The 13,498-nt window shown below is 46.4% G+C and overlaps 1 protein-coding gene across 21 annotated transcripts in view; it reads left to right on the forward strand.

Annotated features, from left to right (window-relative positions):
- The window catches only part of LOC129818129 (formin-binding protein 1-like), a 125,020-nt gene that overhangs the window by 34,408 nt on the left and 77,114 nt on the right, over positions 1-13,498 (forward strand). For 3 of the 21 annotated variants that reach the window (XM_055873738.1, XM_055873734.1, XM_055873749.1), the window contains exons 1-2: positions 8,166-8,367; positions 10,712-10,827. In XM_055873738.1, the coding sequence (XP_055729713.1) occupies positions 8,326-8,367; positions 10,712-10,827 (158 nt within the window). In that variant the 5' untranslated portion in view covers positions 8,166-8,325. Of the gene's footprint in view, positions 1-5,469; positions 5,637-6,262; positions 6,641-8,158; positions 8,368-10,711; positions 10,828-13,498 lie in introns of those variants that run through there. The other 18 variants (XM_055873736.1, XM_055873741.1, XM_055873750.1 and 15 more) reach the window with 14 other exon arrangements.

Genomic DNA, 13,498 nt, shown 5'->3' on the forward strand with positions numbered 1-13,498 from the left:
GGGTGGGCTATTTACAGATGGATTATGTACAGCTGCAGCGATCAGTTAGCTGCTCAGATAGCTGATGTTTAAAGTTAGTGAGGGAAATGTAAGTCTCCAGCTTCAGCAATTTTTGCAATTCGTTCCAGTCACTGGCAGCAGCGAACTGGAAGGAAAGGCGGCCAAAGGGGGTGTTGGTTTTATGCACTTCCTAAATACTATCAGATCCCCAAATGGGCACATTTTAAATGCCTACATTTGCGCGCAGGCCAGGTAGCCTATAGGCCTACTTATATGCGTGAGTGTCCTAGGTCAACATTGAGAGGAGCGCTCCAAACAAAAGACAATGACTAAATTGACAAAACTTGTAAATGGAATGAAATAAACCAAAACTTGTTTCTCACAAGTGTAGCATAGGTTGTGCACTCTGCAAACAATGTGTCCACTCCGACAATGACAACGGGAAGACTGGAATAATGATATTGAATGCATTAATGTAAATTACCATAACCAAAGTAACAAACATTGTAGATTAGGAATTAACTGTAAATGTACTACTGGTGATATATGTAATGGGGAATTGATAGACACTAACTATCAAACACAAACAATTCACACAATGACATAATGAAGGTGCACAAATTGGTGGGAGCACATTCTGGAGAGAGAAGTGCATCTGGGTGCATGGTCAATCCGACATCTGCATTGGCCATGCAGCATTTAAGGTGATACTGCCTCAGCCCTTCCGTGCAGCATTTAGGGTGATACTGCCTCAGCCCTTCCGTGCAGCATTTAAGGTGATACTGCCTCAGCCCTTCCGTGCAGCATTTACGGTGATACTGCCTCAGCCCTTCCGTGCAGCATTTAAGGTGATACGGCCTCAGCCCTTCCGTGCAGCATTTACGGTGATACGGCCTCAGCCCTTCCGTGCAGCATTTACGGTGATACTGCCTCAGCCCTGCCGTGCAGCATTTACGGTGATACTGCCTCAGCCCTGCCGTGCAGCATTTACGGTGATACTGCCTCAGCCCTGTCGTGCAGCATTTACGGTGATACTGCCTCAGCCCTGCCGTGCAGCATTTACGGTGATACTGCCTCAGCCCTGTCGTGCAGCATTTACGATGATACTGCCTCAGCCCTGCCGTGCAGCATTTACGGTGATACTGCCTCAGCCCTTCCGTGCAGCATTTACGGTGATACTGCCTCAGCCCTGCCGTGCAGCATTTACGGTGATACTGCCTCAGCCCTGCCGTGCAGCATTTACGGTGATACTGCCTCAGCCCTGCCGTGCAGCATTTACGGTGTTACTGCCTCAGCCCTGCCGTGCAGCATTTACGGTGATACTGCCTCAGCCCTGCCGTGCAGCATTTAAGGTGATGGGGCCTCAGCCCTGCCGTGCAGCATTTACGGTGATACTGCCTCAGCCCTGCCGTGCAGCATTTACGGTGATACTGCCTCAGCCCTGCCGTGCAGCATTTACGGTGATACTGCCTCAGCCCTTCCGTGCAGCATTTACGGTGATACTGCCTCAGCCCTGCCGTGCAGCATTTACGGTGATACTGCCTCAGCCCTGTCGTGCAGCATTTACGGTGATACTGCCTCAGCCCTTCCGTGCAGCATTTACGGTGATAGGGCCTCAGCCCTTCCGTGCAGCATTTACGGTGATACTGCCTCAGCCCTTCCGTGCAGCATTTACGGTGATACTGCCTCAGCCCTGCCGTGCAGCATTTAAGGTGATACTGCCTCAGCCCTGCCGTGCAGCATTTACGGTGATACTGCCTCAGCCCTGCCGTGCAGCATTTACGGTGATACTGCCTCAGCCCTTCCGTGCAGCATTTACGGTGATACTGCCTCAGCCCTGTCGTGCAGCATTTACGGTGATACTGCCTCAGCCCTGTCGTGCAGCATTTACGGTGATAGGGCCTCAGCCCTGTCATACAGCATTTACGATGATACTGCCTCAGCCCTGCCGTGCAGCATTTACGATGATACGGCCTCAGCCCTTCCGTGCAGCATTTACGGTGATACTGCCTCAGCCCTTCCGTGCAGCATTTACGGTGATACTGCCTCAGCCCTGCCGTGCAGCATTTACGGTGATACTGCCTCAGCCCTGCCGTGCAGCATTTACGGTGATACTGCCTCAGCCCTGTCGTGCAGCATTTACGGTGATACTGCCTCAGCCCTGCCGTGCAGCATTTACGGTGATACTGCCTCAGCCCTGCCGTGCAGCATTTACGGTGATACTGCCTCAGCCCTGCCGTGCAGCATTTACGGTGATACGGCCTCAGCCCTGCCGTGCAGCATTTACGGTGATACTGCCTCAGCCCTGTCGTGCAGCATTTACGGTGATACTGCCTCAGCCCTGCCGTGCAGCATTTACGGTGATACGGCCTCAGCCCTGTCGTGCAGCATTTACGGTGATACTGCCTCAGCCCTGCCGTGCAGCATTTACGTTGATACTGCCTCAGCCCTGCCGTGCAGCATTTACGGTGATACTGCCTCAGCCCTGCCGTGCAGCATTTACGGTGATACTGCCTCAGCCCTTCCGTGCAGCATTTACGGTGATACTGCCTCAGCCCTGCCGTGCAGCATTTACGGTGATACTGCCTCAGCCCTGCCGTGCAGCATTTACGGTGATAGGGCCTCAGCCCTTCCGTGCAGTATTTACGGTGATACTGCCTCAGCCCTGCCGTGCAGCATTTACGGTGATACGGCCTCAGCCCTGCCGTGCAGCATTTACGGTGATACTGCCTCAGCCCTGCCGTGCAGCATTTACGGTGATACGGCCTCAGCCCTGTCGTGCAGCATTTACGGTGATACTGCCTCAGCCCTGCCGTGCAGCATTTACGGTGATACTGCCTCAGCCCTGCCGGGCAGCATTTACGGTGATACGGCCTCAGCCCTGTCGTGCAGCATTTACGGTGATACTGCCTCAGCCCTGCCGTGCAGAATTTACGTTGATACTGCCTCAGCCCTGCCGTGCAGCATTTACGGTGATACTGCCTCAGCCCTGCCGTGCAGCATTTACGGTGATACTGCCTCAGCCCTTCCGTGCAGCATTTACGGCGATACTGCCTCAGCCCTGCCGTGCAGCATTTACGGTGATACTGCCTCAGCCCTGTCGTGCAGCATTTAAGGTGATACTGCCTCAGCCCTTCCGTGCAGCATTTACGGTGATACTGCCTCAGCCCTGCCGTGCAGCATTTACGGTGATACTGCCTCAGCCTTGTCGTGCAGCATTTACGGTGATACTGCCTCAGCCCTGTCGTGCAGCATTTACGGTGATACTGCCTCAGCCCTGCCGTGCAGCATTTAGGTTGATACTGCCTCAGCCCTGCAGCATTTACGGTGATACTGCCTCAGCCCTGTCGTGCAGCATTTACGGTGATACAGCCTCTGCCGTGCAGCATTTACGGTGATACTGTCTCAGTCCTGCCGTGCAGCATTTTCGGTGATACTGCCTCAGCCCTTCCGTGCAGCATTTACGGTGATACTGCCTCAGCCCTGTCGTGCAGCATTTAAGGTGATACTGCCTCAGCCCTTCCGTGCAGCATTTACGGTGATACTGCCTCAGCCCTGTCGTGCAGCATTTACGGTGATACTGCCTCAGCCCTTCCGTGCAGCATTTACGGTGATACTGCCTCAGCCCTGCCGTGCAGCATTTACGGTGATACTGCCTCAGCCCTGCCGTGCAGCATTTACGGTGATACTGCCTCAGCCCTGCCGTGCAGCATTTACGGTGATACTGCCTCAGCCCTGTCGTGCAGCATTTACGGTGATACTGCCTCAGCCCTGTCGTGCAGCATTTACGGTGATACTGCCTCAGCCCTGCCGTGCAGCATTTACGGTGATACTGCCTCAGCCCTGCCGTGCAGCATTTACGGTGATACTGCCTCAGCAGAAGTCAGGGCATTTATACTTCTTTGCGGGGCAGTGGAGCTGTTGTCAAGGAAGTGAGTTTGTGATTTCTACAGGATGTTCTGCCCCCACCTACCATCAACCAATCATGTGACTGCAGAGCTGTACAGAGCCCTCTGCATACAACATTTGGGAGGCGCATGGCGATGCAGTACGGAGCTGGATTTGACCTTTGCATGCCTCTGGAGGCTGCGCAATTGTGTCACACCCTCCATATGGAGCCTCCCACCACATTTTTGGATGAAGCATAAATTGTCTTTTAGCCTCCGCAATGGATTAGTTCACTGAGATGTTACTAAAACAATCTCGGTAGACCAACAACCTAACGAGCAAACAATCGACCAGTCTACTAATTGGCGTCAGCCGTATATTCCAATATTTCAGATGACTTGCTATGAACACTGACCCCTCACCACTCTGGCTCTTCCTGATGGCCTGTTGATTTCCTCTTGTGACATGGGATTTTATTGAGAGCACTGACCTGTAAAGATGTGTTGGAGGTAGTTGTAGTGGCTATACAGCCTACAACAAATGGAGTGTAACTTACTGTAGGGTTTGACACAGACCAGTCCTAGCCTGTCATGGTTGGAGGCGTCTTTGAGTCAGCCTAATCCTGGCTAGCATCAGCAGTCTTCCATTAGTATGAAAGTAGAACAGCAAACCACCAACTTGTGGTTATGTGCCAACAAATTAATCTGAATCTGAATGTAAAGAGCTTATATAGGAGGTTTCTCTAGATCTGTGAACATTACTTGCCCATCTAGTATTTTGGAAGGCTCTGAATGGATGATTTCATTATCTTTCCTTTTATCCTCTTTCACAACCCCTCAGAAAGAGAGGGCACCATGTCAAACATTTCATCAGAAGTTTTTGTCTTCCTTCTAAGGCCTGTCGTAGTGAATCATCATGTAACAAGGCTTACAGGACAATTATTATGCAGGTCTTGTTTCTGGCTGTTGAATTGTAGCTCTTTGGTGTTCTGTTTTTAAAGAGATTAAACAGAAGAAGTTCTGGAGAACTGATGTGTCAATGGAATGTGTTTGTTAGTGTGCAAGAGAGAGGGAGGGAAAGAGAGAGGTGGGCGCAATAGCGATTAAGAGGGGGGAGGGAGTACTTCAATGATTTGCAGACCCTATCTGAGTGTTGTTGACCGATCACCTTCAGGGGCCAGTATAATGGGGGCATTGTTACCCTCTACCGCCCCCTGTGGCTTAAATAGGAAGTGCATAAACCAGGTTATTACCTAGGGGGGCTTTATACACAATCATTGCATTAGTTTACAGTAGCAACTAAAGTCATCTTTTACCTTTCATTCCATGTTAGAAACATGTAAAGTGTTGGGGAGAGGAGAAGTAGGAGGAGGAGAGAATAGGAGGACGAGAAGGAGGTGGTAAGAAGAAGAAGAAGAGTGGTTTGGGATGCAGCCAGATAGTCCATTCTCATACACAGCGGTAGCAGCATTCTAGTGGTGGCTAATGTATTATATAGAAGCTGGCTGCTGTCCACAGTGTGTCTGATATAAAAGGCAGAGCAGCCTGGGTTATACCAGGAGTGATATGGTATTGTAGCACAGAAAGAGAAGGAGAGAGAGGCGCTATGTCCCATAGTCATGTTTTCATCAGAATAAAACAATGAGACGGTCTGAGGTGTTTTCAATATGAAGGCAGATTTTATATAGACTTCAGATATTGATTGAAACAATGATGAAGTGTTTCATGAAGCGGAACCCCAAGATTCTGGTGAGCAAGACTACAAATGCTTTGACTGTCTGCCCCCTCCCTTTGTTTCTGCTGGATTGTTGTTTTGGTAATAGAATATGGTGATGATGGCTCTGTGTGATATTAGCGTGAGCCTTTGACACAGATTCCCTCTCTGTAGTTTTCCTTGATATTTTGTTCCAATGTTATTCAACATTTATTAGCCCTTTTCCGCCTGTGGGAATCGCCTGGCCAAGGGTTTTTCCTTTTTACTGGAAAGCCAGTCTCTCTCTCTCTCTCTCTCTCTCTCTCTCTCTCTCTCTCTCTCTCTCTCTCTCTCTCTCTCTCTCTCTCTCTCTCTCTCTCTCTCATATGAACTAGCCTAGTATTAATTTATTCAGACATTTGTCACATTGTGACTGTGACACATCTTTCGCAGAAGTGTCCCCACAGTCCTGCTGCCGTGTGTTGTCCAGGTAATGAATGAGGTGATGTTGGTCATCACTGCATTATCCTTAGTCAAATTGGTCCCTCTTTCTCTCCACTCCAGTGCCTTCCCTCTTAATTCCTCCTCTTCTCTCCACTCCACCTCTTTTCCGCCCCCCTTTTTTCCTAACCTCAATGAATCATTCCCCATCTCAGGTCCCACGGAGACCACCTCACGCCTGACGGAACATTTAGCTTGCGTGCTCCCAGGCTACGGCTGGTCTCAGATGTATAGTGTGTGTAGGAGTGTGAATGTCTGTCTCAGTCAGTACTGCATCTCTTGCTCCGGGACCCTTGTTGCTTCCAGACAGAGGAGTGCTTCTCTCAGACAGACCAGGTTTTGGTCCATGTGGTGAAATGGGGACAATGAATAACATACTGCTCTTAAACTTCAGAATTGTCTGGGGAATGATGCCCTTTCTAACCTAACCACAGTGAGGCTGCCTTAGCTATTACTCTGGGAAGGGGAGGGTTGGACCCTGGTTGGATTTTATCGTTTGGCAAGGGTGTACCTTTCCCCTTTGCAACTATAGGATACAATGCTGCCTCAACTGAGAAGGGTAATGTGACTTTATTTTTTTGTTGCAAAATCCTAATAATTGATGCATCAACAAGATCTGTGTTGGATTCCAGAGGATATCACTTGAAAACATTCATTTAAACACTTATTTTTAATGTTGTCCTCCTTGTGTGTGTGTGTTGTGAGTGTTAGTGAAGGGTGTGTGTTGTGTGTGAGTGAAGGGTGTGTTGTGAGTGAAGAGTGTGTTGTGTGTGTGTGTGAGTGAAGGGTGTGTGTTGTGTGTGAGTGAAGGGTGTGTGTGTGTGTGTGTGTGTGTGTGAGTGAAGGGTGTGTGTTGTGCGTGTTAGTGAAGGGTGTGTGTTGTGTGTGAGTGAAGGGTGTGCGTGTTAGTGAAGGGTGTGTGTTGTGTGTGAGTGAAGGGTGTGTGTGTGTGTGTGTGTGTGTGTGTGTGTGTGTGTGTGTGTGTGTGTGTGTGTGTGTGTGTGTGTGTGTGTGTGTGTGTGTGTGTGTGTGTGTGTGTGTGTGTGTGAGTGAAGGGTGTGTGTGTGTGAGTGAAGGGTGTGTGTGTGTGTGAGTGAAGGCTTTGTGTTGTGCGTGTTAGTGAAGGGTGTGTTTGGGTGCAGTGAGGTTGTGGAGGATTACTCTATTATGGCACTTATGAGTTTGGAGGAACAGCATTATGTGTTTCTATGGTGAGATCCTGTTGAGTCGCTGCTATATAGTGTTTTAATGAACCAATCACTGTGAGGAGATCTGCTGAATCTAATTGACACAGAGGCTGACAACGAGCGTTAAGCACTTCCTCAGGGAAGAGGGGATGAGGAGAAAGAGGGAAGAGGGGATGAGGAGAAAGAGGGAAGAGGGGATGAGGAGAAAGAGGGAAGAGGGGATGAGGAGAAAGAGGGAAGATGGGATGAGGAGAAAGAGGGAAGAGGGGATAAGGGAAGAGGGGATGAGGAGAAAGAGGGAAGAGGGGATGAGGAGAAAGAGGGAAGAGGGGATGAGGAGAAAGAGGGAAGAGGGGATGAGGAGAAAGAGGGAAGAGGAGCGCACGCTGTAGAGAGAGAGAGGGGGGAGTGACAAAGAAAAAATATGATAGAGAGGAAGCTACTAGGGCATCTTTTTGAAATCAATCGAATATCCAATTGTTATGCATCTCACATCTCTTCACATGAGTGGGTTGGTGAGTGGGTTCATGAATGAGTGGTTGTTGCAACTGAGGGATGTTGGTGTGAAAAGACCCTCCAACTGAATGTTGTCCTTGTTTGCCCTAGATGGCAAACATCCATGTTTTATTACAGTACCAAGCTACACTCCTGGTTTTGATGCTGCCATTCATCCCTACATTAACACTCATCATGTATTAAACATGTTTGCCTTCATGTTGGCTGTAGCATTATGTTCATTGCAGCAATGGTACAGACTCTGATCCACAGTCCCCCCCAAAAAAAGACGGAAATGTTGAGCATCAAGCACTTATGCTAAGCTGTTCAAACCACATCCACTTCCTGTGTCTGAGGCAGCTAGCTGTAGCAGTCAGGCAGTGTAAAGCGAGGGATTAAAGCAGCACAAAGACACCCCCACTCAGAACCCTGTCGAGCTCATAGGACTGGTCTGGGACAGTAGCTCAGTGACAGTTGGGGAATATACTGCATGAAGTGCTGCAGGCAGCTTTGGTTGGGTTGAGGAGGACAGACATTGGGTTTGGGTTGAGGTGGACTACAGATGATGGAGGAGAGGATGGGGAATTGTTGGAGCTATACCAAGGTGAATGTAAAACTAACCCTAACCAAGCTGTATCATCTGTGTTCCTTTGCTAGTACTGTCAATGGACGGAGACACATCTTTGCAAAATGTTCTGAGGGGTAGGCTACTCTAGTGTGTGATCCACTACAGTAGGGATGTTTTCTGTCGTACAGTGTAACTGTTGTCTATGGACTAGCCTGTGTGTAGTGTAGCCTATTTCTATTCTCCAGACATTTTAGCTGAAATCAGGTGTTTTAATAAGGTGATAGATAAGGCAACATTATGCAGCATCATTACGTTTTTCCGTATTCTACACATGCTTAGGTATATGACAGAGGAGAGACAATGCATAGAAATGATGAATTTGACAATCGTGCACCTTTTCGTTCCTGTTAGACTGTACAGTACTGATGAGGGACAGTGTTTAGGCGGAATAACTGCATTAAGCTATGAATAATGTACAAGGCCATTGTGGGTTAGGGTACTCTAAAACTACCTACAGTTGAAGTCTTTACTTGAGTGAAGGAGACTGAATGGGTTTCTGTAAATGGTGAAAAGTCCCTCTGAGTCAGGGCCAGTTCATCGGTGGAGGTGTTTCTGCTTGTAACCTAAATAGCTAACAGCAATACTACAGGGTTACAGTGTTGCTTCTTGAAACCTCAACACTGCATAGCTACAATGTTTCTTCTTGTAACCTCAACACTGCATAGCTACAATGTTTCTTCTTGTAACCGCAATACTGCATAGCTACAATGTTTCTTCTTGTAACCTCAACACTGCATAGCTACAATGTTTCTTCTTGTAACCTCAACACTGCATAGCTACAATGTTTCTTCTTGTAACCTCAACACTGCATAGCTACAATGTTTCTTCTTGTAACCTCAACACTGCATAGCTACAATGTTTCTTCTTGTAACCTCAACACTGCATAGCTACAATGTTTCTTCTTGTAACCTCAACACTGCATAGCTACAATGTTTCTTCTTGTAACCTCAACACTGCATAGCTACAATGTTTCTTCTTGTAACCTCAGTACTGCATAGCTACAATGTTTCTTCTTGTAACTTCAACACTGCATAGCTACAATGTTTCTTCTTGTAACCTCAACACTGCATAGCTACAATGTTTCTTCTTGTAACCTCAACACTGCATAGCTACAATGTTTCTTCTTGTAACCTCAACACTGCATAGCTACAATGTTTCTTCTTGTAACCTCAACACTGCATAGCTACAATGTTTCTTCTTGTAACCTCAACACTGCATAGCTACAATGTTTCTTCTTGTAACCTCAACACTGCATAGCTACAATGTTTCTTCTTGTAACCTCAACACTGCATAGCTACAATGTTTCTTCTTGTAACCTCAGTACTGCATAGCTACAATGTTTCTTCCAAACCTTCTTCCAAACCTCACAATGATGTCAAAAACATGAATTACACCTATCAATAAATCAAGCATTTTATCTGATTGGTGGCTTTGGCTGGTAAGTCTCTTTTGGAATCGGTACAGCTAGCTCCAAGAAGGACTAGGCACTAAGGTAGAAAGGCCAGCTTGTTCCACTGTTAAATTCAATTACCTGAACTCTTTTTATTCGACCCTATTAGCTTATTAGAAGGCAGGTGTGCCAAACAGGCTTGGATAATAGTTAGATGCACTATACAGAAAAGCGCTCTGCCATTTCCTTGTTGCTAAAATTTGAATAGTTTGCCTAATTTCAGTTTATGTGGCAAAACAATCAAGTAGTATAGAGAATTATGGTACCACCTAAACTGCTGTGAAATACCTTTTCCATAAACAAAAAATATTGTATTTTCAGCTGTTTGAATCTGGTGTACAAAATCGAAGGTAAAAGACGCAAAAACAAACCTTAAAAATGGGAAGCATAGGAATAGTGCATATAGAACAGATCTACCGCTTCTTAGACTTGCTTTCAATGAGAATGACAGATCTAATATTTCACATCTCTATGTGAATTTTGTCGGGTCGTCTAAAAAGTAACATGTTGGAGCTTTATTAAGTGTAGTGAGAGAGTATAGCTAATTATTGACTGTGAAACCCTTGGCCTTAGAGAAGGGGAAATATTAGCACGGCGTTGTGAGTAATGTGAGCAGGCGTTGTACAGCCATTATAATGTATATCTAGAAACGTTAAACTCGTTGGCATTTCAGTACTACTGGCAAAAAGTGAGGCTAACATGTTGTCAACACATGTAAAAGGTCATGTAGGAAACTTTTGGTCCTTGCAGCTTGAAAGGATTTTGTTTGTGGCACTGCGAATCCGCCACAACAAAATCCCAGAACGCTCTTCCTAAGTATTGGGATGTTATATTAATGCCTGTTTTTCTTTCTCTCTCTTCTGTTTGCAGGATCAGTTTGATAACCTAGAGAAGCATACACAGTCAGGCATCGAGTTTGTGGAGAGGTACAGTAAATTCGTCAAAGAGAGATCGGAGATTGAAATCAGCTATGCAAAGCAGATTAGGTGAGTGTTTCTGTTTTGCCTTGTTATGATACTGTAAGTCTGGTTCTCTGTCTAGATATTTCACCAGTGAATGAAATGGATAGTATTCTTCAATAATTCAATAATTTCGGCCTCAGCCTTCTTCAGCATACAGAGTATAACATACAGTGCATTCGGAAAGTATTCAGACCCCTTGAAGTATTCAGACCCCTTGACTTTTTCCACATTTTGTTACATTACAGCCTTATTATAAAATGGACAAAATCGTTTACAATCTACACACAATACCCCATAATGACAAAGCACAATTTTTGCAAATGTATCAAAAAATATATGTATCACATTTACAGACCCTTTACTCAATACTTTGTTGAAGAAACCTTTGGCAGCATTTACAGCCTCAAGTCTTCTTGGGTATGACGCTACAAGCTAGGCGCACCTGTATTTTGGGAGTCTCCCATTTTTCTCTGCAGATCCTCTTAAGTTCTGTCAGGTTAGATGGGGAGCGTCGCTGCACAGCTATTTTCAGGTCTCTCCAGAGATTTTCGATCGGGTTCAAGTCTGGGCTCTGGCTGGGCCACTCAAGGACATTCAGAAATTTGTCCCGAAGCCACTCCTGCGTTGTCTTGGCTGTGTGCTTCGGGTCGTTGTCTCCTGTTGGAAGGTAAACCTTTGCCCCAGTCTTAGGTCCTGAGTGCTCTGGAGCAGGTTTTCATCAAGGATCTCTCTGTACTTTGCTCCATTTCCCCTTTGATCCTGACTAGTCTCCCAGTCCCTGCTGCTGAAAAACATCCCCACAGCATGATGCTGCCACCACCATGCTTCACCATAGAGATGGTGCCAGGTTTCCTCCAGATGTCACACTTGGCATTCAGGCTTCTCGGATTTCATCAGACCAGAGAATATTGTTTCTCATGGTCTAAGAGTCTTCAGATGCCTTTTGGCAAACTCCAAGGGAGCTGTCATGTGCCTTTTACTGAGGAGTGGCTTCCGTCTGGCAATTCTACCATAAATGCCTGATTGGGGGAGTGCTGCAGAGATGGTTGTCCTTCTAGAAGGATCTCCCATCTCCACAGAGGAACTCTGGAGCTCTGTCAGAGTGACCGTTGGGTTCTTGGTCACCTCCCTGACCAAGGCCATTCTCCCCCGATTTCTCAGTTTGGCCGGGCGGCCAGCTCTAGGAAGAGTCTTGATAGTTCCAAACTTCTTCTATTTAAGAATGATGGAGGCCACTGTGTTCTTGGGGACCTTGAAAGCTGCAGAAACTATTTGGTAACCTTTCCCAGATCTGTGCTTCGAACACAATCCTGTCTCGGAGCTCTACGGACAATTCCTTCGACCTCATGGCTTGGTTTCTGACATGCACTGTCAATTGTGGGATCTTATATAGACAAGTGTGTGCCTTTCCAAATTATGTCCAATCAATAGAATTTACCACAGGTGGACTCCAATTAAGTTGCAGAAACATCTCAAGGACGATCAATGGAAACAGGATGCACCTGAGCTCAATTTCAAGTCTTGTAGCAAAGAGTCTGAATAGTTTTGGAAATAAGGTATTTCTGTTTTTATTTTTTTTGTAAATTTGCAAAAATGTACAAAACCTGTTTTCGCTTTGTCATTATGGGGTATTTTGTGTAGATTGATGAGGATTATATATTTTTTTAATAAGGCTGTAAAGTAATAAAATGTGGAAAAAGTCAAGGGGTCTGAATATTTTCCGAATGCACTGTAATTATAACATATATCTTGTGTACGTAAACTGACTTTTGGTGTCTTGAAAAATGCTTAAAAATGAATTATTTGTATTATTTTTAATAACATTTTTATTTCACCTTTATTTAACCAGGTAAGCTAGTTGAGAACAAGTTCTCATTTACAACTGCGACCTGGCCAAGATAAAGGAAAGCAGTATTGTTTAAGATACTGTATTTCACTGCCATTAAAAACAAGCTTTGTCATGTTTCCACACAGACAAATTCACTGACAGTTTGACAGTGTACACCTTATTCAGCCTGCAGTGAGCACATCACTACTGAGTTTGTTTAAGTGAGGTCCTATCAGAGAGCTCAGCCTGACAGACAGAGGGATGTTAGCTTTACCCAGGTGGATGGCTAGATAAACAGAATGATGATGCCTGTAGCGGAAGTCTCTCTCTTTCTATTCATCCCTGTCTCTCTCTTTCTGTTGCTCTCGCTGTCTCCCTCCATCTCTCTGTGTCTGTAGTCTCTCTTTCGTTCTGTCTCTGTCTTTCTCTGTCTCTGTCTCTCTCTCTGTCTCTCTCTCTCTCTCTTGCATGACAGTGTTTTCTTGCTGTTTTTTGCTTGAGGACAGAGGAAATAAGGTTGGTGACGGGTGGGGGGTGGGAGGCATGTGTTTCCATAGTAACAAGGTATCAGTATTATCATCCCCAGCCTGCGCTGACCCACATTTCTCTTTCGCCAATCACGGTGGAGTATCGGTCGTGTAGTTCCGCCCCCCTTTTAAACACCCCCAAGCCCTCCTTTCCTCAAATAGAGTAGGGGTGGAGGTGTGAGGGCATACTCTTCCTAGGCTTTCTTCTACCCCAACAACAAACAGCAGAGGTCTGCCCAAAAAATCCCATATCTGGTTCCCTAGAGAGGGCCAAGAGGAGGGCTAAAGACTCTAATTACTGACTACTGACCAACCCCCATCCAGCACCCCAGCACCCCTA

The sequence above is a fragment of the Salvelinus fontinalis genome, chromosome 21 (genome assembly GCF_029448725.1).
Source record: "Salvelinus fontinalis isolate EN_2023a chromosome 21, ASM2944872v1, whole genome shotgun sequence".
Lineage (NCBI taxonomy): Eukaryota > Metazoa > Chordata > Actinopteri > Salmoniformes > Salmonidae > Salvelinus > Salvelinus fontinalis.